The sequence below is a fragment of the Salvelinus alpinus genome, chromosome 27 (genome assembly GCF_045679555.1).
Source record: "Salvelinus alpinus chromosome 27, SLU_Salpinus.1, whole genome shotgun sequence".
NCBI classification, from domain to species: Eukaryota; Metazoa; Chordata; class Actinopteri; order Salmoniformes; family Salmonidae; genus Salvelinus; species Salvelinus alpinus.
The window spans coordinates 17,630,048-17,655,269 of NC_092112.1; the positions used below are offsets into that span (position 1 = coordinate 17,630,048).

The window sequence follows — 25,222 nt, forward strand, 5'->3', positions numbered from 1 at the left end:
TCGTTATTTTGAGGCAGAATTATGTAAGGTGTTATGTGTTGTTGTTGGAGGTGCGTCTCGGTCAGTTTAGCTCAGAAAATTCCGCCCTTGTCAATCTTTCGCCATAGGCGGTCGCCTAATCCTCCCTAATGAGCGGACCGGTCGTGACTGAAAGCATCTTGGCTCTCCACCATAGCTTTAACTCTCCACACATCTTCCTGTGATTCTTTTACACGCCATCCTGTACTGGCTGGGAAACTACACGTCGAGTTCTGATTGGACGTGGCGCGGCACAGCCGGCAGGGAGCCAATCAGCGTGGGCCACGGTAAAACAATTTCGCCCTCTCTTTTTGTAGCGCTGGTCCTTTTCTGCAACAGAGCTGCTCAGGACAATTACATTGGACTGGTCCACAGAGATCCGCTGGAATCATGAGAGGGCTTTTACTTGGTAAGAACGTCTAAACAGCTTGTTCAGATTTACTAGTATTATATTGGTTTGTAGTTATTGCCATTGTAAAAAAAGAACAAAGTTATTTAGCTAAGGTTCGGTCATGGTGGCCATAATATGTATCCAAGATTGCTAGCTATCTGACGTTAATGCTACTGAATCAGATTATATTTTGATTCACTCTGTGGCAATATTAATAATTCGTGACCTAGGCTAGTTAACTAGTGACAACGACAAGATGGCTAAAAGACGACAAGCGAAATTCACACCTGATGAAATAGGTTCTGGATTGTAAACTAGTTAACCATTTTAACCTTAGCTAGCTATCTGGAGTTTGGCTTGATGTGCAAACTTAAAAAATATATATATTCTGCTGAACTGTAGCCTATTCCCTACATAATTGAACATTTGTATGTGTTAGCAAGTTAACAGCTAACTCACTGGTATGCATCATTTCAAGCTACCAACATGGTCTTGGACAGTGTTTGTTTTCATATGCAATATGACAATGTACATACACACCTCACACTCAGCTCCTCCTTTCCTCTGCCTCTTTCTCACCAGGTGTTTTGGGTTGTTCCCTGGTCTTGATGGCCCAGGGCTTCTACTCTGCTAATGATGATGTCGTTGAACTCAACCCCTCCAACTTCAACCGGGAGGTTATTCAGAGCGACAGCCTCTGGCTCATTGAGTTTTACGCTCCTTGGTGAGTGGTTAAATCTGATGGGGGGCCCAATGAGATACTGAGAACTTACCCACAAGGGTTAAATTGCCACCAAGCAGCTAGTGTTGTATGAAATGTCTTTATCCCAATAACCTGTCAAGGAGGGACACACAAAATAGTTTGTAGACCTGGGGTGCATTCAGGAGGTTGTAGCGTTACAGAAAGTTTGGATAGAGATGTATTGTGAAGAACAGAAAACATTGTCTGTCAAGAAGAATAGGAAATTGTCATTAACATTTCTGCAGCGTTCTAATAACTGAATACACATTGATATAAAAGTTCAAATAGTAGCTAGTAAACACATCGTCCCTTTGGCATAAACTTGAAGCAAATGCACGCATCCTGACTGAAAAACATCTGTGGCAGGTCTATGCAAAACCACAATTGCTCATTATCGCTCAGTGATCGTATTCTGCTAATGCAGATGGATATAAGGCTGTGTGTAGTCTGGTGCCTGGAACAGGAAGACTAACTGTTTGTCTCCACAGGTGTGGACACTGCCAGAGCCTGACTGCTGACTGGAAGAAAACAGCCACAGCCTTGAAGGTAAACTCTAGATCTGTTATTAGTGTTATGTCACTTATATTACACCAATATTATTTCAACTTAAGATGTTGTAATTCAACTTTAGTTGTTTTATTAAAGCATTATGTCACTAGCCACATAAAGTGCACATTACTACAGTGCACTCCACATGCAGTCATCACATCTGTGCAGGACAATTGGATAACTATAAGCAGTTGATCACTATACCGCATTCACAATAAGCAGCTGCATCTTTTACTGCTACTGCTTGTCAGTGTTATGTCCTGGGTGTATATCTTTCTAGTACAAAACAAATAGAGATCACCAGCGCACTATGAGCTATACTAATGAGGGATGCAATGACTATTTCTGGCAACAGTAATGATGATGGTGGCGACTGTAACCTCTCGCTGTTTCCCCCCCCCCAGGGCATCGTTAAGGTCGGTGCGGTGGACGCCGACCAGCACAAGTCCCTGGGTGGTCAGTATGGTGTCAGAGGCTTCCCTTCCATCAAGATATTTGGGGCCAATAAGAACAAGCCTGATGATTACCAAGGTATGTCTAGTAGCTGGGCCTTTCCCTGACTTTAAAGGTAGACTCAGAGATATGACATCATAAAGCAAACAGCGTCATCCTCAGGCTCAATTCCTACCACATGTAGAGCCGTCTGCTAAATGGCATATACTGTATTATGATGTCATATGGAAGTTACCTTTAACATGGACCAGGGTTGTGTTCATTAGGGCAAGCAATGGGAAACATTTTTAAATGCTTTTCAATTGAAAAGGAAAATCAGCGTTTCTTATTGGATCAGGTAGTCCCTCCCTGTTTCAGTCCATTTTATTCTCTTTGGTGCCTAATAAACACAACCCTGGGTCGTATTCATTAGTGCACACCCATAGCAAAACATTTTTGCAACGAAAAAAACAAACAAGCGTTTCTAATTTGACACGTTCAGGTTATCCCTTTCTATTTTTTGGTTAGTTTTCTTCCGTTTGGTGTTTAGTGAATACAACCCATGTGACTTTCTGGCAATATTTTGTATTTATTGAACCTTTATCTAACTAGGCAAGTCAATTCAGAACAGATTCTTATTTACAATGATGGCCTACCAAGAGGCAAAAGGCTTCCTGCGGGGACAGGGATAAAAAAATAAATGTAGGACAAAACAACCATCACGACAGACATCACAACACTACATAGAGATCTAAGACAACACAACATGGCAGCAACACAACATGACAACACCGCATGGTAGCAACATAGCATGGCAGCAACACATGACAACACAGCATGGCAGCAACACATGACAACACAGCATGGCAGCAACACAACATGACAACACCGCATGGTAGCAACACAACATGGCAGCAACACATGACAACACAGCATGGTAGCAACACAGCATGGTAGCAACACAACATGGCAGCAGCACAACATGGCAGCAGCACATGACAACACAGCATGGTAGCAACACAACATGGCAGTAGCACAACATGGTAGGAGCACAAACATGGTACAAACATTTAGGCACAGACAACAGCACAAAGGATAAAAAGGTCAAGACAACAATACATGAATGTGTTCGGATTGCTGGGCTTTAATGGTGTTGATAATCTCCCTCCCTCAGGTGGGCGTAGTAGCCAGGCCATAGTGGACGGAGCCCTGAATACTCTCCGTACTCTAGTGAAGGACAGGATGAGTGGCAGGTCAGGTGGTTCTGACTACAGCAGACAGGTAACTACTACTGACACCTCGGCTGGGTCATGTTCAGTATGGACAAAATGTTTAAAGTGAAATATGGAGGTACTACCTGTCCAACAAGAACACTAGTTATTTTCCGTCACAAAATGTTTTGCTACATTGTACCCTATTGAACATGAGTCCGGTGTCCTACAACATAAATTTAGCCAGATTTAGCAACGTGTTGAAATAATTAAATAAAATTACAGTCTACTTGTTTAAACATTTTGCGCAGAGTGTAAGCGGTACGTCTAAGTAAACATACTCTTTCTCCAGAGTGGTGGTGGTGGTGGTGGTGGTGGAAGTAAGAAGAATGTTGTGGAGCTGACTGATGACAACTTTGACCGGCTGGTTCTGGACAGTGGTGAAGTGTGGTTGGTGGAGTTCTTTGCCCCCTGGTGTGGCCACTGCAAGAGCCTGGAGCCTGAGTGGGCGGCTGCAGCCTCGGCCGTCAAGGAGCAGACCAAGGACAAGGTCCACCTGGGAGCCGTGGACGCCACTGTGCAACAGGGTCTGGCCAGCCGCTACGGGGTGAGCAGGAACAGCCACCAGTCAGATACTATCAGTGTAGCATCACCACTGATGTCTGTCTGCACACAACAGCAGAACGTTCAGATTGTTCTACATTATATATTTCTAACACTCTGATTTATATAGAAATACAGGAATCGTGTCTGCTCTATTCAGGACATTTCTAACAGAAACGTCCCACAACATTTGTGGCTGAGGACTGAGGTTTTTCCCGTTTCTCTTTCCGTATCTGCAGGTCCGTGGATTCCCCACAATTAAGATCTTCAAGAAGGGGGAGGAGCCTGAGGACTACCAGGGGGGGAGGACCCGAGGTGACATCATTGCCCGCGCTCTGGACCTGTTCTCTGACAACGCCGCTCCTCCAGAACTGCTTGAGGTAGATGTGTGTGTGTGTCTGTCTGGGTGTGTGTGTTTGAGAGCATTAAAACAATAAGATTGTAACCCACAAGGCTCCAAGATATCGTTTTTATGCTCTCCATCAAAGTTAATCATAATAAAAATATATATATTTGAACTAGAAGATAATCTTCCTTTTGAAGATTAGTGTTCCTCTTAAGACAGACTGTTCGATTCTGAATGGTGTGTGTGTGTGTGTGTGTGACTCTCAGATCCTTAACGCAGATGTCCTGAAGAAGACCTGCGATGACTACCAGCTCTGTGTCATTGCTGTGCTGCCCCACATCCTGGACACAGGTTAGATGGAACTACTCTATGCCAGTTTGGACCAGTTCTGACCAGTTTACTATGCTAACTTCTATTATATCAATTTATGCTTATATTCTCAGGCTATTGATATGGCAGTTAGTCATTGTACCTCATGACGGTGCATTGATCAGCCATTTTGGATCTGTACAAGACTGAACTGTCCCTTTCCTTCCTCTTGCCTTGTTACAGGTGCAGCAGGTAGGAACAGCTACCTGGAGGTGATGATGAAGATGGCAGAGAAGTACAAGAAGAAAATGTGGGGGTCAGTATATAGAAAGAGGCTGTGTTTGAGCGTATCACCGACTCAGCAGAATGACTGATTTTACAAATGATTGTATCCTAAAGAAGTACTCAATAGGATTTATTCAGTGCAGTCGATTTCAAACTGTCTGACTGAATAAATTGATCTCAGACTATGGATGGATCAATTCAACCCAATAGAATTTATTTAGTGTAATTTGATTATCTCTCTCTAGCTGGCTGTGGACTGAGGCTGGTGCTCAGATGGAGCTGGAGGCGTCGCTGGGCATCGGAGGGTTCGGCTACCCCGCCATGACGGCCATCAATGCCCGCAAGATGAAGTTCGCACTGCTCAAGGGCTCTTTCAGCGAGACCGGCATTCACGAGTTCCTCAGGTAGGGGGGCGCTGTCTGCTCATTTTGTGCTTTACACAGTATAGAGTAGCTCATGGATGCGTCCCAACTGCACCCTATTCCCTATTCCCCCTGGTCAAAAGTAGTACATTATAAAGGAAATAGGGTGCCATTTGGGACCGACCCATGCCCAACTCTCTTCCTGGCGAGATACTGGATCTGAATGCTTCTGTCCAAGCTGATTTTAAAGTCCTTGTGAACAGCCAATCAGTATACAGTATTTCCACAGTAGCATTCTGAGGTGTATCTTCTCTGTCTCTCCTAGGGATCTGTCTGTAGGCCGTGGCTCCACTGCTACCGTTGGGGGCGGGGCTTTGCCTAAGATCAACTCAGTTGATGCCTGGGACGGCAAAGATGGAGAGGTGAGAAGGGTCAAAGGTCACGGGGTGGATGGGATGCTGATGTATTCCTACCATAATACAGTTTTGGCTGAACGAGGTGACTTGAGCTTCTTTTGAAATGGTGAAGAATGGCTTTGGATGAGTCTTGCCTGGGGCCTGTTCAGGAGGATGTAACGTTACAGAACATTACCAAACGTCCAGATAGAAATGTACATTGTAGAACAGATATGTCAGGGAGAATAGACTCATTGAATACATCACAGGGCAGTATTGACTAGAAACCAAACGGACTGAAATGTCATCATCTGATATTGTTTTCTTTCAAAAACTTTTATGTTGCAAAATGTTTTGCTGTAGTTTGCAACTGTTTACACTAATGACTACCACCCATATTTTGTATTGTCTGGCCAGTTCTTACATCTTTTATCCCCAGCTCCCCGTGGAGGATGACTACGACCTGAGTGACGTGGACTTGGACGACAACATTGGGAAGGAAGAGTTGTGAGAGCCCAGCTTTCCGGGCGGGCCGATCCAGACGGATACGGTTGGGCGCCATCTTGTGTGTCTGGTCTAACTTGGTGCGACCCGTCTCTCCTCTCCCATGGAACAATGTGTAGATTGGGTCGCCCGGTTACTGAAGTACTCCAGAAGAGGAAAGAAATGAAGAGCATAACCCTGTTTGAATAATTCAGAAAAGTATCCTTCCTTTGTTACCTTGATAGAGCACAGATCTATAAGTGATAGGAGAGGAGAAAGCAAGGTTACCAGCCAATTTGACCAATCCAACCAATTCAGATCTGTGATTATTTAAAGGAAGGTAGAAGGTAAGGAAATAAGTATACATTTCTGAAGTATTTGAACAGGGCCAGAGAGACATGCAGCTTCTCACATCATCTCCGTCTGTTTGTCAAGTGGGGAGGCGTGGCCTGCAGTAGACTTCGCCCATAGAGAAATTATCTTTTATATATGTCCCATTATGGTGTCTGAGTGCACAGGCAGCGCCATTGAGGCAATCTCCATTTTGAAGTAGTCCATTTGTCTTCTAGAAGTTGGCAAGCAAACTGAATAGGTGCACTGCCACCTAGTGTTATGTTTGAACCGGTATAAAGCCAAAGTTGGCGATTTACTGGCAACTGCAGTTATGGAATGTTTGCTCAAGAGTGTGTCATTCATTGGCTGATCCCTCCTGATGACCAGGATGAAATCATGTGATCCTTCCTTATCCCATAGGAATCCCCACCCAGTTGACTACTTTAAAATGGTGGAAGCCCTCAATGTCCATGCCAAAACAGGTTATATCCATCTAGAATCCTCTAACTCCAAGACTTTGCCTTACAGACCTGCTGAACATTATATTTTCTGATTTAGTCTTTATTTTTTTTCTCGGTGAGAACAGCAGTGATTTTACATTGTCTGTGCAGGACAAAGGGGAATGTGGGACTTCTTGTGTAGATTCTTCTTACACAACTTTATTTTGATTGTGTGAAAACAAAATGAAATTGTTAAAAAATAATAAAGAGAATAAAAAGTCTGTTTCATTATTCATGTAAATTGCTGAGAATGACAAGCAGAGCTCAGGCACAGCTATAACCTCTAACTGGACTGTAGGGAACCTCTAACCCTTTCACTAGACTGCAAGCGTGTATCTGTATTTAACCTTAGTCACCCGCAATTGGAACCAACCCACTGTACTCATGACATCCTAGCTACACAAACTGTAAAAGCAGCATATTAGTGAAGCAAGGCTTGCGTTGCAGACCTTTTTTTGTTACCATAAAGAAGTCTGAAGTAAACAAAGTTGCATTTTTTTTTTTTTTCTGATGTGCTTCTGGAGCAGCAGGCTAAATAAAAACACACGTTTGCGGTGTAGTTTTCAGGGTCAGGGTCCCCAAAGTGTGCTTATTGGGAACTGAGATAATCCACTCTGTTGGCAAGCCCTGTGGAGCTAAACAAACCAGTGACTGCAAAAGATTACAAGATACTGGTTTTAATACATCACTGGAACTTTCTGTACAGTTGGGTATTAAAACATTCATTTTCAAAATTCCTGTGCTGCAGAAACAGTATATAGTTAAAGTGAAAAACATTTTTGAATGTCCCTAACTAATATTACATTTAGAGCAAAGGTCACAATGAGATGATCCATGGCTTTTACGTGTTAGTAATTTAGCAGATAATTAGGGTTAAGTGTCTTGCTCAAGGGTACATTGACAGAATTTTCACCTAGTCAGCTCGGTGATTCAAACCAGCAACCCTTCAGTTACTGTCCCAACGCTCTTCATTGTTAGGCTACGTGCCGGTTGACGTACAAAATATTGGTTTTGGTTGATTTCTTCTTACCGTAACACGTCAGGGGAAAAAGTCATAATACTTACTAGTGTAATAATACATTCAGTACAAATATTTAGATATGGCACTTCACGTTGACTAAAGGCAAGCTAAAATAAAACATTAAGTAAAACATTTGCAAGGAAATGTCATAAGAGTCTATCAGTGGTACTGTGGGTGTAGAACTTTTTGTTTCATGAAGCAATACATATCGCTGTAGAATGCATGAAACCGCTGCATTGGGATATTGGAAATTGCTATCCTGGTCCCAGATCTGTTTGTGCTGTCTTGCATGCAATAGAGAGAACAAACAGATCTGGGATCAGGCTAGGGAACTACTGATGATGTAAACAAGACATGGAATGAGAGAATACAAAATGGCTGCCTGATATGGGTGTTGTAATGACAACTGTGCCTCTTCCACCTCTTTCTCGTGTGTGTGTGTTGGATGGGGGATGATACAGTGCTCTCTCCACTTTCCTGTCTTCAGAACTGTGTGTTTGTTTATGTCTTCAGAACTGGCGAGAGGTCCCCTGGTCAGATTGCAGGAGCCGGACGATGGAAGGGTCACTCTTGGCACCTTTGATGAACTCCTCCAGAGAGAGTTTGCCTATAGTCCAGAAGAGACCCCAGGTTAGCAACACACACTACACTATAAACACCAAAAAGCACATTATTTGCACAGCAGGGGGGAGAAAACCTCTGAACGAGGCCACCAGAAATCCATACTGTTTCAATACACAGACATACAGTGGGGAGAACAAGTATTTGATACACTGCCGATTTTGCCGATTTTCCTACTTACAAAGCATGTAGAGGTCTGTAATTTTTATCATAGGTACACTTCAACTGTGAGAGACGGAATCTAAAACAGAAATCCCAAAAATCACATTGTATGATTTTTAAGTAATTAATTAGCATTTTATTGCATGACATAAGTATTTGATACATCAGAAAAGCAGAACTTAATATTTGGTACAGAATCCTTTGTTTGCAATTACAGAGATCATACGTTTCCTGTAGTTCTTGACCAGGTTTGCACACACTGCAGCAGGGATTTTGGCCCACTCCTCCATACAGACCTTCTCCAGATCCTTCAGGTTTCGGGGCTGTCGCTGGGCAATACGGACTTTCAGCTCCCTCCAAAGATTTTCTATTGGGTTCAGGTCTGGAGACTGGCTAGGCCACTCCAGGACCTTGAGATACTTCTTACGGAGCCACTCCTTAGTTGCCCTGACTGTGTGTTTCGGGTCGTTGTCATGCTGGAAGACCCAGCCACGACCCATCATCAATGCTCTTACTGAGGGAAGGAGGTTGTTGGCTAAGATCTCGCAATACATGGCCCCATCCATCCTCCCCTCAATACGGTGCAGTCGTCCTGTCCCCTTTGCAGAAAAGCATCCCCAAAGAATGATGTTTCCACCTCCATGCTTCACGGTTGGGATGGTGTTCTTGGGGTTGTACTCATCCTTCTTCTTCCTCCAAACACGGCGAGTGGAGTTTAGACCAAAAAGCTCTATTTTTGAATCATCAGACCACATGACCTTCTCCCATTCCTCCTCTGGATCATCCAGATGGTCATTGGCAAACTTCAGACGGGCCTGGACATGCGCTGGCTTGAGCAGGGGGACCTTGTGTGCGCTGCAGGATTTTAATCCATGACGGCGTAGTGTGTTACTAATGGTTTTCTTTGAGACTGTGGTCCCAGCTCTCTTCAGGTCATTGACCAGGTCCTGCCGTGTAGTTCTGGGCTGATCCCTCACCTTCCTCATGATCATTGATGCCCCACGAGGTGAGATCTTGCATGGAGCCCCAGACCGAGGGTGATTGACCATCATCTTGAACTTCTTCCATTTTCTAATAATTGCGCCAACAGTTGTTGCCTTCTCACCAAGCTGCTTGCCTATTGTCCTGTAGCCCATCCCAGCCTTGTGCAGGTCTACAATTTTATCCCTGATGTCCTTACACAGCTCTCTGGTCTTGGCCATTGTGGAGAGGTTGGAGTCTGTTTGATTGAGTGTGTGGACAGGTGTCTTTTATACAGGTAACGAGTTCAAACAGGTGCAGTTAATACAGGTAATGAGTGGAGAACAGGAGGGCTTCTTAAAGAAAAACTAACAGGTCTGTGAGAGCCGGAATTCTTACTGGTTGGTAGGTGATCAAATACTTATGTCATGCAATAAAATGCAAATTAATTACTTAAAAATCATACAATGTGATTTTCTGGATTTTTGTTTTAGATTCCGTCTCTCACAGTTGAAGTGTACCTATGATAAAAATGACAGACCTCTACATGCTTTGTAAGTAGGAAAACCTGCAAAATCGGCAGTGTATCAAATACTTGTTCTCCCCACTGTAGCACATAAGAGCTCAAGTGAAATACCCATTCAAGACATACTGTAGGCTCAGGTTTTGTGGACTCAAGTTTGCACTGTAAATGATTATGTCACTAGAACAAGTCGAAGAACGAGATGTTTAAAAGCAAAGAAAAACTCACCGTCTTTGTCTACGTCCATCTGTCTGAAGATTTTATCTGTCCGTTTCTCTGGCGTCGACTCATCTTCTGGCATCTTCATCACTGAGGACACCATCTTGTAGATCGCCTGCGGAAGGAAGAAGAATGTATCTTGGGCAAAACAGTTTCATTAAGCTCGTAAGGAATTAAAAAGTTACATTCTTCAAGAATCAATGTGTATACAGTTTGACCATTAAACAACAGGGTAAATCGCAAATAGTGCCTTAAAAAAATGATTCAATGTTCTCTGTCAGAATGGAACTATTCTGCAGTCAGGTTACCACCTGGAAAAATCATCACGGGGTCTCTGGCTTTATAAAAACATCAATGAGACAGGAGCATGTAGTCTGAGGACACTTTAACAAGGCAATTTGTTTACTCAGGTTCGTTTGTATCAGCACCACACACAATCGCCTGAGCCAACACTGATACGGGACAGGCTGCTCAGGCCACGATGGTGGGGAGAGCAAATATCACCATGTTGATAAAGGATAATAAAAGGAGAACAAGTAGCAGCCAATGTTCATGACTTGTGGTGAAAATATGTTTATGATGTCACGGATGTGAGTAATAAAGAACATATCACTCAGATACAGTGGGGCAAAAAAGTATTTAGTCAGCCACCAATTGTGCAAGTTCTCCCACTTAAAAAGATGAGAGAGGCCTGTAATTTTCATCATAGGTACACTTCAACTATGACAGACAAAATGAGAAAAAAAAATCCAGAAAATCACATTGTAGGATTTTTAATGAATTTATTTGCAAATTATGGTGGAAAATAAGTATTTGGTCACCTACAAACAAGCAAGATTTCTGGCTCTCACAGACCTGTAACTTCTTCTTTAAGAGGCTCCTCTGTCCTCCACTCGTTACCTGTATTAATGGCACCTGTTTGAACTTGTTATCAGTATAAAAGACACCTGTCCACAACCTCAAACAGTCACACTCCAAACTCCACTATGGCCAAGACCAAAGAGCTGTCAAAGTACACCAGAAACAAAATTGTAGACCTTCACCAGGCTGGGAAGACTGAATCTGCAATAGGTAAGCAGCTTGGTTTGAAGAAATCAACTGTGGGAGCAATTATTAGGAAATGGAATACATACAAGACCACTGATAATCTCCCTCGATCTGGGGCTCCACGCAAGATCTCACCCCGTGGGGTCAAAATGATTACAAGAACAGTGAGCAAAAATCCCAGAACCACACGGGGGGACCTAGTGAATGACCGGCAGAGAGCTGGGACCAAAGTAACAAAGCCTACCATCAGTAACACAACGCCGGCAGGGACTCAAATCCTGCAGTGCCAGACGTGTCCCCGTGCTTAACTTCTTGCAACTATAGGGGGTGCTGTTCCGCATTAGCATATTTGTGTCTCCAAATTAAACTGCCTCGTGCTAAATTCTTGATCGTACAATATGCATATTATTGTTATTATTGGATAGAAAACACCTTCTAGTTTCTATAGAAGTTGGAATTTTGTCTCTGAGTGGTACAGAACAATTTCTACAGCACTTTTCATGACAGGGTTCAGATTTCAGAAATTTTTACCTCTGATCTGGGGTCTGTTTTTAAGGCGACAGTGAATGCTATGAAGAAACCGACACTGCCTACGTCTTCCTCTGGGTGTCTGTACGTCATCACGTTTTCAATGAAATCGATGGGACGTTCACAGCCATTATAAAAGACGAAAATGTACAGAGACCCCCCTTTCTCATTGTGCGCCTGAAGCGTAAAGGACATCGGACCTGCCTCGTTCCAAATCGTTTTCTAACCAGCAATATTTCTCCGGTCATGTTTTCAGTCGTTATAGTTGTTAAAAACATCATAATGTATTTAATTTGAACCGTTTTATAGCAATTTATATCCGTTTAGTGCGATTTTGAGGAATTTCTTTGTTGTGCACTCTGAAAGTTTGGACACGTTTTAGGGTGTCGGTCGTTGGTGGTGGACATTTCGAAGGACAGAGGACATCTATCGACCAAAAGACGTTTATAACATAGAAAGGATACATTGCCCAAGAATCTGATGGAAGAACAGCTCAAAGTAAGCAATATTTAATATGATAAATCGTGTTTCTGTCGAAATATTTTAAACGCATATTTCGCCATTTTGTTTGGTATAGCTTCACTTGGCCAACCCTGTATTGAAAAGTAAGGATAATTTTAAAAATGTAAATCAGCGGTTGCATTAAGAACTAATTTGTCTTTCGATTGCTGTCAACCCTGTATTTTTTAGTCAAGTATATGATTAGCTTTCAATTAAACTAGATCACTCTGATAGATGACGTCAGACATATTGAGGCTTGATTTCCTAGTATTTTTATTGTGTAACCACGGTTTTGTATGGCTAAATATGCACCTTTTCGAACAAACTGTATATGTATATTGTAAAATGATGTTACAGGAGTGTCATCGGAAGAATTCTGAGAAGGTTAGTGAAAAAATTAATATATTTTGGCGGTGATTACGTTATAGCGCTCTTTGGCTGGAATCGATGCTCTGGTAACGTTTGCACATGTGGTATGCTAACTTATCGATTTATTGTGTTTTCGCTGAAAAACGCTTAGAAAATCTGAAATATGGTCTGAAATCACAAGAACTGGGTCTTTCCATTGCTATGCTTTGTCTATTTTTATGAAATGTTTTATGATGAGTAAATTGGTCATACACGTTGCTCTATCTAGTAATTCTAGTCGATTTGTGATGGTGGGTGCAATTGTAAACTGTGATTTCTACCTGAAATATGCACTTTTTTCTAACAAAAACTATCCTATACCATGAATATGTTATCAGACTGTCATCTGAAGAGGTTTTTTCTTGGTTAGTGGATATCAATATCTTAGTTGAGCCGAATTGGTGATAGCACCTGAAGGAGTAAGAAACTGATGGAGTTAGAATAGTGGTGTATTTTGCTAACGTGTTTAGCTAATAGATTTACATATTTTGTCTTCCCTGTAAAACATTTTAAAAATCTGAAATGGTGGCTTTATTCACAAGATCTGTATCTTTCATCTGGTGTCTTGGACTTGTGATTTAATGATATTTAGATGCTACTATCTACTTGTGAAGCTATGCTAGGTATGCTAATCAGTGTGTGGGGGGGTGGGGGGTGCTCCCGGACCCGGGGTAGAGGCTCGTTAGAGGTTAAGCCAGTACATGTCCAGGCCCGTCTGAAGTTTGCTAGAGAGCATTTGGATGATCCAGAAGAAGATTGGGAGAATGTCATATGGTCAGATGAAACCAAAATATAACTTTTTGGTAAAAACTCAACTCGTCGTGTTTGGAGGACAAAGAATGCTGAGTTGCATCCAAAGAACACCATACCTACTGTGAAGCATGGGGGTGGAAACATCATGCTTTGGGGCTGTTTTTCTGCAAAGGGACCAGGACGACTGATCCGTGTAAAGGAAAGAATGAATGGGGCCATGTATCGTGAGATTTTGAGTGAAAACCTCCTTCCATCAGCAAGGGCATTGAAGATGAAACGTGGCTGGGTCTTTCAGCATGACAATGATCCCAAACACACCGCCCGGGCAACGAAGGAGTGGCTTCGTAAGAAGCATTTCAAGGTCCTGGAGTGGCCTAGCCAGTCTCCAGATCTCAACCCCATAGAAAATCTTTGGAGGGAGTTGAAAGTCCGTGTTGCCCAGGAACAGCCCCAAAACATCACTGCTCTAGAGGAGATCTGCATGGAGGAATGGGCCAAAATACCAGCAACAGTGTGTGAAAACCTTGTGAAGACTTACAGAAAACGTTTGACCTCTGTCATTGCCAACAAAGGGTATATAAAAAAGTATTGAGATAAACTTTTGTTATTGACCAAATACTTATTTTCCACCATAATTTGCAAATAAATTCATTAAAAATCCTACAATGTGATTTTCTGGATTTTTTTCCCTCATTTTGTCTGTCATAGTTGAAGTGTACCTATGATGAAAATTACAGGCCTCTCTCATCTTTTTAAGTGGGAGAACTTGCACAATTGGTGGCTGACTAAATACTTTTTTGCCCCACTGTATATACAGTAAAAGAAAAGTCGTAAATAGGAGAGAGAGAGATCCTGTCGGAGGTCTTTAGAATCCACAGTGAAAAGTATGGCAATTTAAAGGTAGACTCAGCAAGATGACGTTGCAACGAGCAGCACCGCAGATATTGCGATGAGCGCGATGCAAGACTTTGCTCTCACATGGTCACACAGAGTATCTGCACATGTGCACAGGTGCGCTTCACGCTACAGTGTGGTAGCTATGGGATCGATCTGGAGGCGAAACAAACGCACACCTGTTTAGGCGAGGTGCTGGCTAGCAGAGTAGAACACTTGAGAAAGAAAAGAAGCTCAGATCCAGACAAAACCCTGGTTATTAAATTATTGCATCTGAGGTCCTAGAGTGAGGCTCTCCTTTTCTTTTTCAAGCTATGGGATCAAAACATCAAAGAAGTTTAGTCTCGTGATTAGTTGTTGCGAAAATTGACCGGATATTGTCCTTACTTCGTGCATGCAACGTCATATCGCTGAGTCTACCATTAATATGGCCATCTATCAGTCATTGTTATCCAAAGCAACGGACAGAACTATCAACATTGACAATGACACATATTCAGAATATGTGGTGCATGCAGGAATCACACCCACAACCCTGGTACTGCTAGCACCATGTACTGTTAGAATAAAAGGTGCTTCCTAGAACTAGAAATGGTTCTTTGGCTATTCCTGTTGGGACACTCAATGGAAAACCCTCAGAGGTTTATTGAAAAAGGTTCACTGAGCCATCAGAACTACCTCACCTCATTGGTAGACTACATCTCACCTGTACAATCTCCAGCATCTCAGCCCGGCTGATGTAACCGTTCCCGTCCAGGTCATACATACTGAAGGCCCAGCGCAGCTTCTGCTCCAGGCCGCCGCGCGACGTAACGCTCAGCGCAATGATGAACTCCCGGAAGTCAATGGTGGCGTCGCCGTTGGTGTCGAATGTCCGGAAGACGTGCTCGGCGAACTTGGAAGCGTCGCCATACGGGAAGAAGTTGGCGTAGATCTTCTTGAACTCTTCGACGGTCAGGTGGCCCGTGGGGCAGTCTTTGAGGAAGCCTCTGTACCATTCCTGAAGCTCGTGGTCAGAAAATTCTGTGTTCTCGCGCAGGTCGTTCAGCACTTCGGGACGCAGTTTGCTGTTCTGTTTCCCCATGACTGCCTCTCTGCAACAAAGTTTAGAACCTCGAGGGTCTTTCCTGGTTAAATTACGGTGAAATGTAATGTGGAGCCTCTTTCACAGTCTACTGGGCTGCTAGTCTTGGGACCTGATCTCCACCACGCAGGTTGCAGGACCCCCTTCTGCTGTCCTCAAGATGTCTGTCTGCTGGCTGGCTGCAGGTCCCCTTCCGCTCTCCTCAAGATGTCTGTCTGCTGGCTGGCTGCAGGTCCCTTTCTGCTCTCCTCAAGATGTCTGTCTGTTGGCTGGCTGCTCGATCAATGTCCTCTTCCTCTGTTCCTACGGGAGATGGAACACTCTCATTAGGAACATCAAGTGAAACACCAGTGATAGTGCGGTTTTAATTAAACCAATTTGTCTGGATGTTGTATAATAACTTGTGAGGTTGAAGAACCACCTTAAACAGCCAAATGTTGATTCATACTGAATGATGGTTATTATAAACTGGGTGGTTCGAGCCCTGAATGCTGATTGGATGACAGCCGTGGTATATCAGACCGTATACCACGGGTATGACAAAATATTTATTTTTACTACTCTAATTACGTTGGTATCCAGTTTATAATAGCAATAAGGCACCTCGGGGGGTTGTGATATACGGCCAATATACCACTTTTAAGGGCTGTATCCAGGCACTCCGCGTTGCGTCGTGCTTAAGAACACCCCTTAGCCATGGTATACAGTGGGGAGAACAAGTATTTGATACACTGCCGATTTTGCAGGTTTTCCTACTTACAAAGCATGTAGAGGTCTGTAATTTTTATCATAGGTACACTTCAACTATGAGAGACGGAATCTAAAACAAAAATCCAGAAAATCACATTGTATGATTTTTAAGTAATTAATTTGCATTTTATTGCATGACATAAGTATTTGATACATCAGAAAAGCAGAACTTAATATTTGGTAGAGAAACCTTTGTTTGCAATTACAGAGATCATACGTTTCCTGTAGTTCTTGACTAGGTTTGCACACACTGCAGCAGGGATTTTGGCCCACTCCTCCCTACAGATCATCTCCAGATCCTTCAGGTTTCGGGGCTGTCGCTGGGCAATAAGGACTTTCAGCTCCCTCCAAAGATTTTCTATTGGGTTCAGGTCTGGAGACTGGCTAGGCCACTCCAGGACCTTGAGATGCTTCTTACGGAGCCACTCCTTAGTTGCCCTGGCTGTGTGTTTTGGGTCGTTGTCATGCTGGAAGACCCAGCCATGACCCATCTTCAATGCTCTTACTGAGGGAATGAGGTTGTTGGCCAAGATCTCGCGATACATGGCCCCATCCATCCTCCCCTCAATACGGTGCAGTCGTCCTGTCCCCTTTGCAGAAAAGCATCCCCAAAGAATGATGTTTCCACCTCCATGCTTCACGGTTGGGATGGTGTTCTTGGGGTTGTACTCATCCTTCTTCTTCCTCCAAACACGGTGAGTGGAGTTTAGACCAAAAAGCTCTATTTTTGTCTCATCAGACCACATGACCTTCTCCCATTCCTCCTCTGGATCATCCAGATGGTCATTGGCAAACTTCAGACGGGCCTGGACATGCGCTGGCTTGAGCAGGGGGACCTTGCGTGCGCTGCAGGATTTTAATCCATGACGGCGTAGTGTGTTACTAATGGTTTTCTTTGAGACTGTGGTCCCAGCTCTCTTCAGGTCATTGACCAGGTCCTGCCGTGTAGTTCTGGGCTGATCCCTCACCTTCCTCATGATCATTGATGCCCCACGAGGTGAGATCTTGCATGGAGCCCCAGACCGAGGGTGATTGACCGTCATCTTGAACTTCTTCCATTTTCTAATAATTACGCCAACAGTTGTTGCCTTCTCACCAAGCTGCTTGCCTATTGTCCTGTAGCCCATCCCAGCCTTGTGCAGGTCTACAATTCTATCCCTGATGTCCTTACACAGCTCTCTGGTCATGGCCATTGTGGAGAGGTTGGAGTCTGTTTGATTGAGTGTATGGACAGGTGTCTTTTATACTGGTAACGAGTTCAAACAGGTGCAGTTAATACAGGTAATGAGTGGAGAACAGGAGGGCTTCTTAAAGAAAAACTAACAGGTCTGTGAGAGCCGGAATTCTTACTGGTTGGTAGGTGATCAAATACTTACGTCATGCAATAAAATGCAAATGAATTACTTAAAAATCATACAATGTAATTTTCTGGATTTTTGTTTTAGATTCCGTCTCTCACAGTTGAAGTGTACCTATGATAAAAATTACAGACCTCTACATGCTTTGTAAGTAGGAAAACCTGCAAAATCGGCAGTGTATCAATTACTTGTTCTCCCCACTGTATATACACCACACCCACTCGTGCCTTATTGCTTAATTATAACGTTTGACCGAAGAGGCTTTGAACAGCCTATGAGCAGTGGCAGAGTGATACTGATAAGATGACAACTGAGATGCTCCGAGTGCCACTCGGGAGGGCGAGACCTGGTCTCCAAGGCAACCATTTGAATGCCCTCACGCGGTGAGAATTTATCGACCGTTTGCCATGCGATGGAAGGAGAGTGGCTGGGAGCATTCTAGGATTCAATACGTCAGTCTTGTCTCTCAAAAAGGTCAGCACGGTACAAGAAGCTGTTGTTACCTCAGAAGCCAGCCAACCATTAGATAATCCAGGTAACTAGGTTAGGCCAAGTGGGAGGCGGTTACACACACAGGCAGGGGTTTTGAGTTGTATGTGTGTGTGTATGTGCAAGAGAGAGTGAGGGAGAGAAAGAAAGAATGTGTGAAAAAGAGGGGAATAACAGGGTATCTGGCATCACAGCATATTGGTCGTTTTTTATCACAGATTCATAAGAGACCGCATCTAATTAGCCTACTGGGAAAATTGAAAGAAATGTGCCACTGCAGGGGGCTTCTTGGGCCTTTTTGAGGGCATCATTGTAAAACTGCGTGCGTGGTGTGCATGTGTCCGTGTGTGGGAGAGAGAGAAAGAGAACTTGCAATAGAAAAAGTAACATGTATCAAAGGAAAACCCTAATTTCTAGGTAGGCTATACCATGGGAGCCGCGGTGACTGCACACACATGGCACACATTTAATGACACATTATATAACACTTCCTCTCCCTCCACTTTACCAACAAAGCTTTTATTGGCCAGAGAGAAAAGGTCATATGATCCTGTTCTCTGTTTACCTCTCTTTCTCTGTTTACCTCTCTTTCGCTCTGTCCTCTCTTTCTCTCTGTCCTCTCTTTCTCTGTTTACCTCTCTTTCTCTCTGTCCTCTCTTTCTCTCTGTCCTCTCTTTCTCTGTTTACCTCTCTTTCTCTGTTTACCTCTCTTTCTCTCTGTCCTCTCTTTCTCTCTGTCCTCTCTTTCTTTGTTTACCTCCCTTTCTCTCTGTCCTCTCTTTCTTTGTTTACCTCCATTTCTCTCTGTCCTCTCTTTCTCTGTTTACCTCTCTTTCTCTGTTTACCTCTCTTTCTCTCTGTCCTCTTTCTCTGTTTACCTCTCTTTCGCTCTTTCCTCTCTTTCTCTGTTTACCTCTCTTTCTCTCTGTCCTCTGAGATTATTGGCACAGGACAGATTATACCAGAGACAGTAGCAGAGGACAGAAACTAATTGGGCTTGTGACTGTGCTCTAACAAGCTTCTCGAAAGGCCTCTCGTCTCAGAAAGAATCATGTGTCCACACTACACAGTCCTTAATGTAATTTCCTGCAGTTCTCAATCTGAGTCGCAATGTAAACGGAGCTCTAAGGGGGTGAGTGGATTGGGAGTAGCCTGAACTCTCCCTGTCACACCACCACTAGCCCTTGGTTTACAGCTGTGCACAGCTGGGAATGAAACATCACAGACACACACACCCATCCAGAGCCCGACCGCACCCCCTGGCCCCAGAGTGTAACACCCCCAGGATGCAACAGGCAGCGCCTACCCTGGACTGGGTCACATGGTCACATGGACGGTTTTCCACGCCAACTCACTGTGCTTGGCAGGGCTAGGTCAGACATAAACACAGATATTGCTATTTATTCCCTCCTTGCACACAAACCCACAAGACATCCAAAAAGATTCCATTCCAGATAGAAATGGCTGTAATTTTTTAACTTCTAATTTTAAAGTTTTTAAAAACACTTAGTAGCCTACACTCCAATAGATGCCCATGAAGTAACCACTTGATCATACAGTTGTATGATAATGCATTAACACTATAGCAACAATGTCATGTAGTCATTTTTTAAGATGAAGATTTTGCTGGATAGCAATGCAGGTTTACACACAGTGAAGGATGTTTGTTAAAAGCAATGTCTTCCTTTGCGGATGTCTTACTGAAAAGGAGCTACATACGGAAGAACTGTAAGCTATGTGGATCTCCTGTCAGACCTAGAACAATAAGTTCTACAAAATGGCACATACCGTGTCAGTGGCTGATATCTACCCAGTCTGGTGCTTGGCAGGTTACACAGTATTACATTTTACAGGTTTTTTCACAGCTAGAACCTTAGCCTAATACTGCCAATTCAAATGATGTATTCAGTGCCATGAACAGAAGTTGGGATGGCAAGCTAGCCCTGTTTTCTTGTGTATAGAAAGTATTTGGCTGTGATTCAAACAAACTGCAACGTTCACTTAACAGATTATTAATGTTTGAGCCAACATCCGCAGCTTTTACCACAAAAAATGGTATCAAGTGTGGTACCACGTCAGCACGTTGCAGTTTGTCTTTGTCTGTTTTTATGGCATGAAGGTGGCAGTATAATGACGTTTCCCTTCCTCCTTGTAGACTGTATCATGGTGGAGATGGTGGAAAATGTTACTGACTGGTGCTATTTGGATTGCTGTCATACCTTGTCCATAGACTGTTTACAGGGTAAGCAAACCAATATGTCATTTGGGTGAACTATCCCTTTGTTATTTTTCCCCATTGCGTTCCAACAGGTATTCAAGCAGGTGGCGTCACTCCTTTGCGAAGTGCAGACGGTTCATTGTGCTATCTGTTGTAAGATCATGCTTTTTTTACCAACCAGAAAAAATTGTTTAGTTTGCGTGTTTTCATATGCTGATAGAACCACACTTTTGATTTGTTTGTGGGAAAAGAACAGGCCTCACTAAATTCACATATGAATTCCAGTGACATCCATTAGGCCTATGTTCTGCGATTGAGAAACTGGTTGTCCCATATTAAACCTAGATTCCTTCCACAGCACGTTCACACCATGAGCAGCCCCGTGAGATTATTATTTCACATTCAATGCTTGCGTCCCAAAAGGCACCCTATTCCTTATTTAGGCCTAGTGCACTCCTTTGACCACAGCCCTATGGAACCTGGTCAAAAGTAACGCACTACATTGGAATAGGGTGCCATTTTGGACACAACCAATGTCTGCCTTTCCTCTCAGTAACACGGCAACAGTCTTTCTCTTGTTGCTCTGGCTCTACCACTTACTGTAGTCTGTAGAAGCCCCCCCCCCCCCCCTATCAACCTTTTACCCAATAACCATGGCTGTCGTTGTTCCACTTTTTCCACTGGCTAATGAAAATATTTTGCACAGCTTCCAGATTCCACACACTCACACGGCATGCATTTTCCCGACTGGGGAGTCCTGTCCCACCTCTGATCCCCGAAAGTTCCACTCTCTTCCATTTCTAACGGTATGTAGCAAATCATCAGGTCCAGTAAATCACATATGACTCCAGTAACCCCTAACCCCAGTGTCGGTGACCGTTGCCGTGGAGCTCGTTACCTTACACATGGCCTACAGGCAGGCTTAGTGACCTCATCACATGCCGGGGGAGACCCTGACTGGTGTCAAAAGATTCCCCCCAACACAAAGCACCAACTCTCTCCGGCTGCAGTGAACCAGATGATCACACTCAAAACAAACAGCAGGCTGTCAACCATTTGGAGAATTCCCAGTATCGGCCCAGAATAGCATTGTTGGCAATGGCGCTCCGTTTAATGATGTCTGTCAGGGGGCGTCAACATGCACATTTCCCATTGCTGACTACTGCTCCAGAGATGGATTGGACAGAGAAAATATTATTTGGTCCGTCTGTATTTATCATAGCGTTTTGCTGCGAATGCAAATGGCCAATCCATCACGTGATGTGCTTGTGGAGAGAGAACCTAGCTAGACAGCGTACTGGCATTGAACATCTCATTACCGTAGCATGCTGTGAAGCTGACTGGGCTTCAATTAAATATGTACTAGTGAACTGAACGTCTTTATGGAAGATTACCGTTAAAGTCACTCATTCACACCTCTCTGTCAAAGTTGGCTGTGATGAGACTTTTGAGAAAAGCTAGGTCAGGAGATGACCCAGTATTTGATCGAGGAGGGCAAAATACATTTCCAAACCATTCTCACGTCCATCTGTGTGTGAGGTTTACTGAGGCAGTGTCAGAAAAGCATGAACTGTAGCAGACATATATAGTCCCTTGACACACCTGTCTCCACGGCAACACCATGGTGCTAAGGCTGACTTATGCAAGGGAGGAGGCAGTAACTAACGACTGGGGCACATCTCCAACTGGGCACAGCATTCAAAGCATTGCAGATATAAATGGAGCACATAGAACCGCAGACACATGTCTGTATTCTACTTGTTAGAAAATAGGGTTCATTCTAGTACTAGTTGTACCTGATACATTCTGAACATCCTGTTCTGTTATCTCCAAATAAATGACTTGAGAGAAAAAAAATATTATTGTGTAGAATATGACACAATGTGATAATATCTGCTGGAAAAAATAATTCAATGTCTTCAACAATAATCCTCTCAATGTTTTTATAAATCCTTTTATATTTCCTAAAAAAATCTATGACATCGACTTTGACTATTGCCACACCTTACATAAAGCAGATAATATGCCATTCTATTTTCCTAGCCCACAATAACCCCCATATGAGCTTCTATCGGCTGCAGAAAACACCACTGTGACAAGATGGACATACGCATGATCAGATATCTAACCATGGCAAGAAAGTTGCCGATTTTAAACTACAGTCTGAAGGACGCAAGATTATGCACATAAATGCATCGCCATATTGAGCCAACATCGAGCATATACAATTATTAAAATAAATATCGAACTGTCAACAAACTCAACGTTTCATACTTAGTCCTGGCTTACGATGTTGTGCTGTCGGCTGAAGATGGGTAGGCCTATCCAGTCCGGTTGTGTCCAAGTTGCGGCTCAATACCGTTAACTTTTATTTCTAACGCTTCAATAGAAAAACTAAACTCAAGTAAATTAAGGTTACAATTACCTTGAGATTGTATAAGCAACCGTATTCAGTCTGAACATTAAACTATTGAAAGGACTACACAACTAAAAAGTATTTTTGAAGGAAGTTCTGTTTTAAAATATATTCAGAGATCAGGCTAAACAACTTCTTCTTGCAACGCTGGTTCCTCATTTTGCATGATATACGACACATACACACACGGCTGCTCTGCTTTACCCGGACTCGCCCAATTCTCTCGCCGGGGATGTCTTTTCTAACTAATAGCAGTCGTTTTACCTTTATACTGCCTCATAGTGGCATTTGATAGGCTACTTTAATAAAAAAATAACCCTTCCCCTCAATGGAGTGTATGTATTTTTGTATGTAGGCTTCGGTAATAAATTCTCAAGTAATATTACTGCCAATAGGCCCCTCCTACTTGGATATAGAACAATCCACACTCGCTACCACAAGATTTGCTCTGCTGATACAGTAGCGGGAACGTAACTGTAACTGTTGGCTCAAATACAATCTGCAGGTCCAATGGAAGGATATCTGATCGGTGTGGGTATTTAATTGCACATTCTGGATTTGTTTAAACGTTTGGTGTTAGTCTTGCAACCGTATCATGTTACACTCATTATTTATTTCATAAGAAGTTTGGACTACATTACTATAGTAAATACTGTACTAATATAAATTCATAGGAACATTGCATTCTATGTGTCAATTCCATTGTTATCAAGTCAGTTAACGGACCCTTGTTGAATATAAAAGGCCTAGGCCTATAGAATTTACTTTAAGAATGCTCAATAAGGTATACAGTCGTGGCCAAAATTTTGAGAATGACACAAATATTCATTTCCACAAAGTTTGCTGCTTCAGTGTCTTTAGATATTTTTGTCAGATGTTACTATGGAATTCTGAAGTATAATTGCAAGCATTTCATAAGTGTCAAAGGCTTTTATTGACAATTACATGAAGTTGATGCAAAGAGTATATTTGTAGTGTTGACCCTTCTTTTTCAAGACCTCTGCAATCCGCCCTGGCATGCTGTCAATTAACTTCTGGGCCACATCCTGACTGATGGCAGCCCATTCTTGCATAATCAATGCTTGGAGTTTGTCACAATCTTGAGGATAGACCACAAGTTCTCAATGGGATTAAGGTCTGTGGAGTTTCCTGGCCATGGACCCAAAATATCAATGTTTTGTTCCCCGAGCCACTTAGTTATCACTTTTACCTTATGGCAAGGTGCTCCATCATGCTGGAAAAAGCATTGTTTGTCACCAAACTGTTCCTGGATGGTTGGGAGAAGTTGCTCTCGGAGGTTGTGTTGGTACCATTCTTTATTCATGGCTGTGTTCTTAGGCAAAATTGTGAGTGAGCCCACTCCCTTAGCTGAGAAGCAACCCCACACATGAATGGTCTCAGGATGCTTTACTGTTGGCATGACACAGGACTGATGGTAGCGCTCACCTTGTCTTCTCCGGACAAGCTTTTTTCCGGATGCCCCAAACAATCGGAAAGGGGATTCATCAGAGAAAATGACTTTACCCCAGTCCTCAGCAGTCCAATCCCTGTACCTTTTGCAGAATATCAGTCTGTCCCTGATGTTTTTCCTGGAGAGAAGTGGCTTCTTTGCTGCCCTTCTTGACACCAGGCCATCCTCCAAAAGTCTTCGCCTCACTGTGCATGCAGATGCACTCACTGCCATTCCTGAGCAAGCTCTGTACTGGTGGTGCCCCGATCCCGCAGCTGAATCAACTTTAGGAGACGGTCCTGGCGCTTGCTGGACTTTCTTGGGCACCCTGAAGCCTTCTTCACAACAATTGAACCGCTCTCCTTGAAGTTCTTGATGATCCAATAAATGGTTGATTTAGGTGCAATCTTACTGGCAGCAATATCCTTGCCTGTGAAGCCCTTTTTGTGCAAAGCAATGATGACGGCACGTGTTTCCTTGCAGGTAACCATGGTTGACAGAGAAAGAACAATGATTCCAAGCACCACCCTCCTTTTGAAGCTTCCAGTCTGTTATTCGAACTCAATCAGCATGACAGAGTGATCTCCAGCCTTGTCCTCGTCAACACTCACACCTGTGTTAACGAGAGAATCACTGACATGATGTCAGTTGGTCCTTTTGTGGCAGGGCTGAAATGCAGTGGAAATGTTTTTTGGGGATTCAGTTCATTTGCATGGCAAAGAGGGACTTTGCAATTCATCTTATGTACAGTGCATTTGGAAAGTATTTAGACTCCTTTACTTTTTTGGTACCCTTCCCCAGATCTGTAACTTGACAAAATCCTGTCTCGGAGCTCTACGGATAATTAATTCGACCTCAAGG

The 25,222-nt window shown here is 43.2% G+C and overlaps 2 protein-coding genes across 4 annotated transcripts; one reads left to right on the forward strand and one right to left on the reverse strand.

Moving 5' to 3' along the window:
- Positions 1 to 316: 316 nt before the first annotated feature.
- Positions 317 to 7,180, forward strand: LOC139556050 (protein disulfide-isomerase A6-like). Its single transcript, XM_071369535.1, has 12 exons — positions 317 to 427; positions 992 to 1,133; positions 1,640 to 1,697; positions 2,105 to 2,231; positions 3,307 to 3,413; positions 3,696 to 3,950; positions 4,186 to 4,326; positions 4,559 to 4,643; positions 4,845 to 4,917; positions 5,132 to 5,290; positions 5,574 to 5,670; positions 6,083 to 7,180. The coding sequence occupies exons 1-12, from the start codon at positions 409 to 411 to the stop codon at positions 6,152 to 6,154; spliced, it is 1,335 nt and encodes a 444-aa protein (XP_071225636.1). The 5' UTR covers positions 317 to 408; the 3' UTR covers positions 6,155 to 7,180.
- Positions 7,181 to 7,620: 440 nt separating this feature from the next.
- LOC139556051 (hippocalcin-like protein 1) lies at positions 7,621 to 23,077 on the reverse strand. 3 transcript variants are annotated; one of them, XM_071369537.1, is made up of 4 exons: positions 22,785 to 23,077; positions 15,303 to 15,983; positions 10,475 to 10,580; positions 7,621 to 8,587 (listed from the first exon to the last, which is right to left on the reverse strand). In XM_071369537.1, the coding sequence occupies exons 2-4, from the start codon at positions 15,678 to 15,680 to the stop codon at positions 8,490 to 8,492; spliced, it is 582 nt and encodes a 193-aa protein (XP_071225638.1). In that variant the 5' UTR covers positions 15,681 to 15,983; positions 22,785 to 23,077; the 3' UTR covers positions 7,621 to 8,489. The 3 variants fall into 3 exon arrangements, with proteins under 3 accessions (XP_071225638.1, XP_071225637.1, XP_071225639.1); XM_071369536.1 differs by having other exon boundaries at positions 22,770 to 23,077; XM_071369538.1 differs by having other exon boundaries at positions 15,303 to 15,977; positions 22,785 to 23,064.
- Positions 23,078 to 25,222: the final 2,145 nt, after the last annotated feature.